At 45.4% G+C, this 7,832-nt stretch overlaps 1 protein-coding gene across 1 annotated transcript in view; it reads right to left on the bottom strand.

Annotated features, from left to right (window-relative positions):
* Positions 1–274: 274 nt before the first annotated feature.
* The window catches only part of DMBT1 (deleted in malignant brain tumors 1), a 306,433-nt gene continuing 298,875 nt past the window's right edge, over positions 275–7,832 (bottom strand). The window contains exon 39 of the mRNA XM_029610571.1: positions 275–628. Within this exon, the coding sequence (XP_029466431.1) occupies positions 618–628 (11 nt within the window). The 3' untranslated portion in view covers positions 275–617. The remainder of the gene's footprint in view (positions 629–7,832) is intronic.

Raw genomic sequence — 7,832 nt, 5'->3', positions numbered from 1 at the left:
GCCAGACTGAGCCTCCCGGGCTCCTTCCACCTTACGGCTGGAGCATGGATCCCTTTCTTTCCTTTTCTTCTGCACCTTCCTCTTTTCTTTCACTTGAGGCTGTTTTCTCCTATCTATGGTGGACTTTAAATTACAAGATATTTTCCTGTTCCTGTATATGATGCAATGTCTATTGCTTTTTCCTCTCTTGTTCATATACTACTCAAGAGCGTGTTTTGTGAAGTGTCAAATTAAAATCATGATAAATTTAAAGTTAAAAATGTTTTTTATTTCCAAAGTGAGATGTAACAAATGAAAGAAGAATTTATTGAAGTTAAAACATGAGCATTGATTCATTCCACAGATAGCACTAAGATGAAGCTTGCATGCATGGAATAGAGACAGATGTGATTACACACAAGGACAGTATTACGTGTTCCCAAACAATTTATGTGGCTTTTCCTTTCTATGATCAACAAGACTTTGATGAAACCGGAGATTTTGCAGAACTTTAGCATGTTCTAAAAGGGTTCTTGTGCAAATGATGATCTTATGCTTTATTATGAGAGATTTCAGTATTCTTCATGCTTTATAGAAAATATGAAAAGAGAATGAAGGATGCGAGTCTCTGGATTTATTCATGGATGGCCTGTAAAAAAGAAAAAAAATGAATTATTTATATTCTCAAATTGGTTTTCATAAATTATACACACAATGGATGTTTAATGCAATGTGAATTTCTTGTTCCTACATCAGATACATGGGGGTACAATTTTCAAAGTTATTTACCCGAGTAAGCATTAATTTCCAAGGTAAATTAGCTGTCTGAAGAATGCGTGCACTGCTGGCTGCACTGGGGAAGGTGTTCCTGGATGTGGTGTTTGGCCGGGATTGGAAAATACAGAGTTCCAGAATGCATGGACGTCTGGTTGCATTGGTAGGGGTGGGAGGGAGGTGGAGGGGAGTTCCTGGATGTGGTGTTTGACCAGGATTGGAAAACACAGAGTTCCAGAATGCATGGACGTCTGGTTGCATTGGTAGGGGTGGGAGGGAGGTGGAGGGGAGTTCCTGGAGGCAGTGTTTGGCCGGGATTGGAAAACACAGAGTTCCAGAATGCATGGACGTCTGGTTGCATTGGTAGGGGTGGGAGGGAGGTGGAGGGAAGTTCCTGGATGTGGTGTTTGGCAGGGATTGGAAAACACAGAGTTCCAGAATGCATGGACGTCTGGTTGCATTGGTAGGGGTTTGAGGGAGGTGGAGGGGAGTTCCTGGATGTGGTGTTTGGCCGGGATTGGAAAACACAGAGTTCCAGAATGCATGGACGTCTGGTTGCATTGGTAGGGGTGGGAGGGAGGTGGAGGGGAGTTCCTGGAGGCAGTGTTTGGCCGGGATTGGAAAACACAGAGTTCCAGAATGCATGGACGTCTGGTTGCATTGGTAGGGGTTTGAGGGAGGTGGAGGGGAGTTCCTGGATGTGGTGTTTGGCCCGGATTGGAAAACACAGAGTTCCAGAATGCATGGACGTCTGGTTGCATTGGAAGGGGTAGGAGGGAGGTGGAGGGGAGTTCCTGGATGTGGTGTTTGGCAGGGATTGGAAAACACAGAGTTCCAGAATGCATGGACGTCTGGTTGCATTGGTAGGGGTTTGAGGGAGGTGGAGGGGAGTTCCTGGATGTGGTGTTTGGCCGGGATTGGAAAACACAGAGTTCCAGAATGCATGGACGTCTGGTTGCATTGGAAGGGGTGGGAGGGAGGTAGAGGGGAGTTCCTGGATGTGGTGTTTGGCCAGGATTGGAAAACACAGAGTTCCAGAATGCATGGACGTCTGGTTGCATTGGTAGGGGTGGGATGGGGGTGGAGGGGAGTTCCTGGAAGCAGTGTTTGGCCAGGATTGGAAAACACAGAGTTCCAGAATGCATGGACGTCTGGTTGCATTGGTAGGGGTTTGAGGGAGGTGGAGGGGAGTTCCTGGATGTGGTGTTTGGCCGGGATTGGAAAACACAGAGTTCCAGAATGCATGGACATCTGGTTGCATTGGTAGGGGTGGGAGGGAGGTGGAGGGGAGTTCCTGGAGGCAGTGTTTGGCCGGGATTGGAAAACACAGAGATCCAGAATGCATGGGTGTCTGGTTGCATTGGTAGGGGTGGGAGGGAGGTGGAGGGGAGTTCCTGGATGTGGTGTTTGGCCGGGATTGGAAAACACAAAGTTCCAGAATGCATGGGTGTCTGGTTGCATTGGTAGGGGTGGGATGGGGGTGGAGGGGAGTTCCTGGAGGCAGTGTTTGGCCGGGATTGGAAAACACAGAGATCCAGAATGCATGGATGTCTGGTTGCATTTGCAGGGGTTGGGGTGGAGGGGAGTTCCTGGATGTGGTGTTTGACAGGGATTGGAAAACACAGAGTTCCAGAATGCATGGACGTCTGGTTGCATTGGTAGGGGTGGGAGGGAGGTGGAGGGGAGTTCCTGGATGTGGTGTTTGGCCGGGATTGGAAAACACAAGAATGCATGGACTTCTGGCTGCATTGAGGGAGGTGTTCCTGGTGGTGCAGTTCAGGTGTGATCCAAATATAAATGGCATAGATCATATTTTCAGATTTGCATGCTTTATTTTGTATAGACATTTACCCCCAGCAAAAACAAGTGTCAATCTTCACAGCTCCTTTGTAGCCAATAGCCATGGTAATTATAAAAGGAATGTGTGCATGTAGTTTTCCCTAGAGAATGAGGTACTACCCAGTCCATGGGTACAAAATGCCTGTAGGCTTTGTATGCGGGAAGGGAATTTGTTCTGAAGAAATAACAAGATCTACCACATCTAGAAGTAAGAACTGGGGCAGTGGCTGATGGAGGTGGGTATATAGTGATCCATACTTAATATACAAAAATGACTTCTAGATAATGTATTGAGCCATGAGCTTTCAAGGACAGAGTCCACGTCATCAGATGCAGGTCGAACCACCCATCCCTCCCAAACCAAGCACTTCCTCGTGCCCAACTTTCTGCATCTCACAGGTTACAGAAATCAAATCTCACGAAATCCCACCTCGCTGGCTCTCCATTCAAACTGTCCCCTGCAGAGAGTGGGGAGGGGGGGGGGGAAATGCAAAGAGCTAGAGAGGCAACGGGGGGGAGTGGGGAAGAGATCCTGGCCCCTTACATTCATTTCCTTTCCTTTTTTCCTTTTTCCCTTTGATTTTTATTTCATTTCAAGTTTATGAAACAAACAAATGAAATATTAAACAATTTGAGAAAATAAGAAACAGCTTTGGTTTTCGAGCACATTCCTGATCATTTTTTTCTTTCTGTCTAAGATTAACCTGAGCAGAAAGCAAAAGGTTTTATTAAGAGAAGCTGCAGGAAAAAAGGAGATGCACACGGGCCTCCGACATACGGCCATTGCCGCTATGTCGGAGGATCAGGTTGACAGTAGGCGCAACTAGGTAAAACAAATTTTTGGGGGGTTAGCTTAAGGCTGGGGGGCAGGAGAATTAGGAGAAGGGAAGGTAAGGTGGTGTGGGGGTGTAGGGAAGTTTCCTTCGAGGCCACTCCGATTTCTGGAAGGGAACGGAGGAAGGCAGTGCGGCTTGGCGCGCGCAAGGTGCATAATTGTGCACTCCCTTGCGCGCCAACCCCAGATTTTATAACATGCATTCGTCTGCGCGCGCATGTAATAAAATCAGGCGTACATTTGCGCGCAAATATATAAAAACTATCCTGGGTCTACCACAGGTATTATCACTGATAAGTATTACAAACAATATACCCGTGTCAACAGTGAAATATTTTCAATTTTTATTCTTTAACAATCCTTTAAAAATACGTAAAACATCACCTATTACATCAACCATTCATACCACACTCAGTCATACAACAATGAAATATTAAAATTTAACAATACAAACTTGTTACACTTTAACACTTGTTACACTTTAACGATACAATGATATTGCACCGATCCCTGATTACAATGTAAACATACTCCTCATTTACTAAATATCCCTATTCCAACCACATTTAACATAAAGATTCCCTATCACTTTAAGAATCCTATTCAATTATATTAACATACTCCCTCATTTAAAGTTGATATTACTTATTAAATTGCTGTTTGTGAAGTGATATTTGACAATGTCCCCTTATTGAATTACTATTTATAGATCAATATTTCTTTAATAACATCCCGACAGGAAGCTCCTGTTTCACCCGTTGGTTTCTTCAGGGGATTTTGTTCACACACCGGTTCTCAATTAACCTCTTTGTTCACACACCGGTTCTCAATTAACCTCTTCTTGAGTTTAACACTCTCACTTCAAATTCACTGACCAATTCACAGCATAACGGGAGACCTCTATTCCAATCCACACTTTATATGCTCTATTTTCAACATCCCTTAAATGATTGTCTATTTCATCATTGACAGCGTCTTTCCTCTGAAAGCCATACAATTTTATCTGTATATCATATATATTTTCACTGGATTCTCAAAAGACATTTCATCGTGTCTCCCTTTTATTATACAAAGACCGCCATAATTCAAACCATCTTTCCTCAACACGACTATGCCGCGGCTGCGTAGTCGTGTTGAGGAAAGATGGTTTGAATTATATATATATATGATATACAGATAAAATTGTATGGTTTTCAGAGGAAAGACGCTGTCAATGATGAAATAGACAATCATTTAAGGGATGTTGAAAATAGAGCATATAAAGTGTGGATTGGAATAGAGGTCTCCCGTTATGCTGTGAATTGGTCAGTGAATTTGAAGTGAGAGTGTTAAACTCAAGAAGAGGTTAATTGAGAACCGGTGTGTGAACAAAGAGGTTAATTGAGAACCGGTGTGTGAACAAAATCCCCTGAAGAAACCAACGGGTGAAACAGGAGCTTCCTGTCGGGATGTTATTAAAGAAATATTGATCTATAAATAGTAATTCAATAAGGGGACATTGTCAAATATCACTTCACAAACAGCAATTTAATAAGTAATATCAACTTTAAATGAGGGAGTATGTTAATATAATTGAATAGGATTCTTAAAGTGATAGGGAATCTTTATGTTAAATGTGGTTGGAATAGGGATATTTAGTAAATGAGGAGTATGTTTACATTGTAATCAGGGATCGGTGCAATATCATTGTATCGTTAAAGTGTAACAAGTGTTAAAGTGTAACAAGTTTGTATTGTTAAATTTTAATATTTCATTGTTGTATGACTGAGTGTGGTATGAATGGTTGATGTAATAGGTGATGTTTTACGTATTTTTAAAGGATTGTTAAAGAATAAAAATTGAAAATATTTCACTGTTGACACGGGTATATTGTTTGTAGTACATTTGCGCGCGCCAGGTTCCACGCACAAATGTAGACCACACGCTACCTTTTAAAATCTGCCTCAGTGTGTTTTTTATTTGTGCTACTCAAAATTTGCCCCATTCAATTAATACATAACCATTTTACCATTCTCCTTTCCAGAAAAAAATCCCTAGTATACAAACTGTGGGACCATCATATCAGGGATAAACACTCCATAATCATTAATTTCTAAAACCCCTCTATGCAAAAGACTGGGAGGCCCCCCTCTTGCTGCTGGACTGCTGCCTTCATCTCAAATTTGTTCAGTTCCTAGTTAAGTTTTAGGTTGCTATGGGAGTAGGAATGTGTATATTTAGGGATGTGTATATTTAGGGGCCTTTAAACATATTAGTGTACTCACTATCAGGCCAATAGGCAGAGCGCACTGTTAACCCACGATTGGACGTGCATTTTCGATGCGCTAGCGTTACCCCTTATTCAGTAAGGGGTCGAAAACGCGCGTCCAACCCCTCCGAACCTAATAGCGCCTGCAACATGCAAATGCATGTTGATGGCCCTATTAGGTATTCCCACGCGATTCAGAAAGGAAAATGTGCAGCCAAGCCACACAATTTACTTTCAGAAATTAGCGCCTACCCAAAGGTTGGCGCTAATTTCTCCAGGCACCGGAAAAGTGCACAGAAAAGCATTAAAAACTGCTTTTCTGTACACCCTCCAACTTAATATCATGGCGATATTAAATCAGAGGACCCGAAAGTTACAAAAAGTTAAAAAAAAAAATTTTGCAGTCGACTCGCGAGTTGAAAACCGGTCGCTCAATTTTGCCGGCGTCCGGTTTCCAAACCCGTGGCTGTCAGCGGGTTGGAGAACCGTCGCTGGCAAAATTGAACGTCAGCTGTCAAACCCGCTGACAGCTGCCGCTCCTGTCCAAAAAGAGGCGCTAGGGACACGCCTTCCAGCGCCCTGGGTCATCTCCTCCATTCAAGGGAAACCTCTCCCGGAGCGCGTGACACACACCACGGTTCCTGTCCCACTGAGGGTTGGAATCCTCCACCAGGAGCGCATGCCATTGTATGTTCTGGAATACTCCATACATCCAATTGTCCTGGGCCTTCCCTGGCTGCAGGAACACGAACCTCAGTTTAACTGGAAGACTTTGCAGTTGTCTCGCTGGGGGCTGAAGTGTCACGGCAACTGCCTCCAATCCGTGGTTCCTGTCTCCTGTCCTGTGGCTACCACCAGCCTTCCAGGCCTGCCGGCCCCCTGTGGCGCATACGCGGATGTGTTCTCGAAACAGAAGGCCGAGATACTTCCACCCCATCGTTCCTTCAATTGCGCCATCAATCTCCTTCCTGGTATGGAGCCTCCTCGGGGCCGCACATACACCCTCTCACCTGCTGAGACACAGGCCATGAGCGAATACATCAAAAAGAACCTGGAGAGGGGCTTCATTCGGAAGTCTAAATCCCCTGCCGGGGCTGGTTTCTTCTTTGTCGCGAAGAAGGATGGGAGTCTCCGCCTCTGATTGACTACCGGGGCTTAAATGCTATTACAGTCAAGGATCGCTACCCCTTGCACCTCATCTCGGAGCTCTTTGACCGGCTCCAAGGGGCGAGGATCTTTTCCAAGTTGGACCTCCGAGGGACAACCTCATCCGAATCAAGGAAGGTGATGAGTGGAAGACGGCCTTCAATACCCGGGACGGCCACTATGAGTATCTAGTAATGCCGTTCAGGCTCTGTAGCGCTCCTGCGGTGTTCCAGAACACCATGAGATCTTCCGTGATCGCCTATACAAATGCGTGGTGGTATACCTGGATGACATTTTAGTATTCTCAGATTCCCTGACCGCACAACATCAGCATGTCATCCAGGTATTGCAACGGCTCCGAGAACATCAGTTGTACGCACAATTAGAAAAGTGCCTCTTTGAGAAGGAGTCCCTTCCCTTCCTGGGATACATCATCTCCAGTGAAGGGTTCCGTATGGATCTTCAAAAGCTGAAAGCCATTCGGGAATGGCCCCAGCCGTCCGGCTTGAAGGCACTCCAATGATTCCTGGGATTCGCGAATTATTATCGGTCATTCATTCTCCACTATGCCTCCATAGTCGCTCTGATGACGGCCCTGACCCGGAAAGGCGCGGATCCCAAGAAATGGCCTCTTGGGGTGGAAGCCGCCTTTCGTCACCTCAAGGAGGCATTCCTAGAGCAACCATGCCTTTGGCATCCAGACCCACAGCGCCTGTTCATCGTTGAAGTGGACGCCTCATCGGAAGGCATAGGCGCCGTCTTGAGTCAAACGTCCGATAATCACATACTTCGCCCGTGTGCCTTCCTCTCGCGCCAGTTCTCCCCGGCGGAGAGAAATTACACCATAGGAGATAAGGAGCTGCTAGCGATCAAGGTCGCCCTTGAAGAATGGCGCCCCTGGCTGGAGGGAGCACAGCATCCGTTCACGATTTACACGGACCACAAGAATCTCGAATACCTACACCGGGCTCAATGGCTCAACCCACGGCAAGCACGGTGGGCCCTGTTTTT

This window comes from Rhinatrema bivittatum, chromosome 7 (genome assembly GCF_901001135.1).
Source record: "Rhinatrema bivittatum chromosome 7, aRhiBiv1.1, whole genome shotgun sequence".
Taxonomy (NCBI): Eukaryota; Metazoa; Chordata; class Amphibia; order Gymnophiona; family Rhinatrematidae; genus Rhinatrema; species Rhinatrema bivittatum.
The sequence above is the reverse complement of the archived record's forward strand: the minus strand, read 5'-3'. Positions and strand labels throughout refer to the sequence as shown.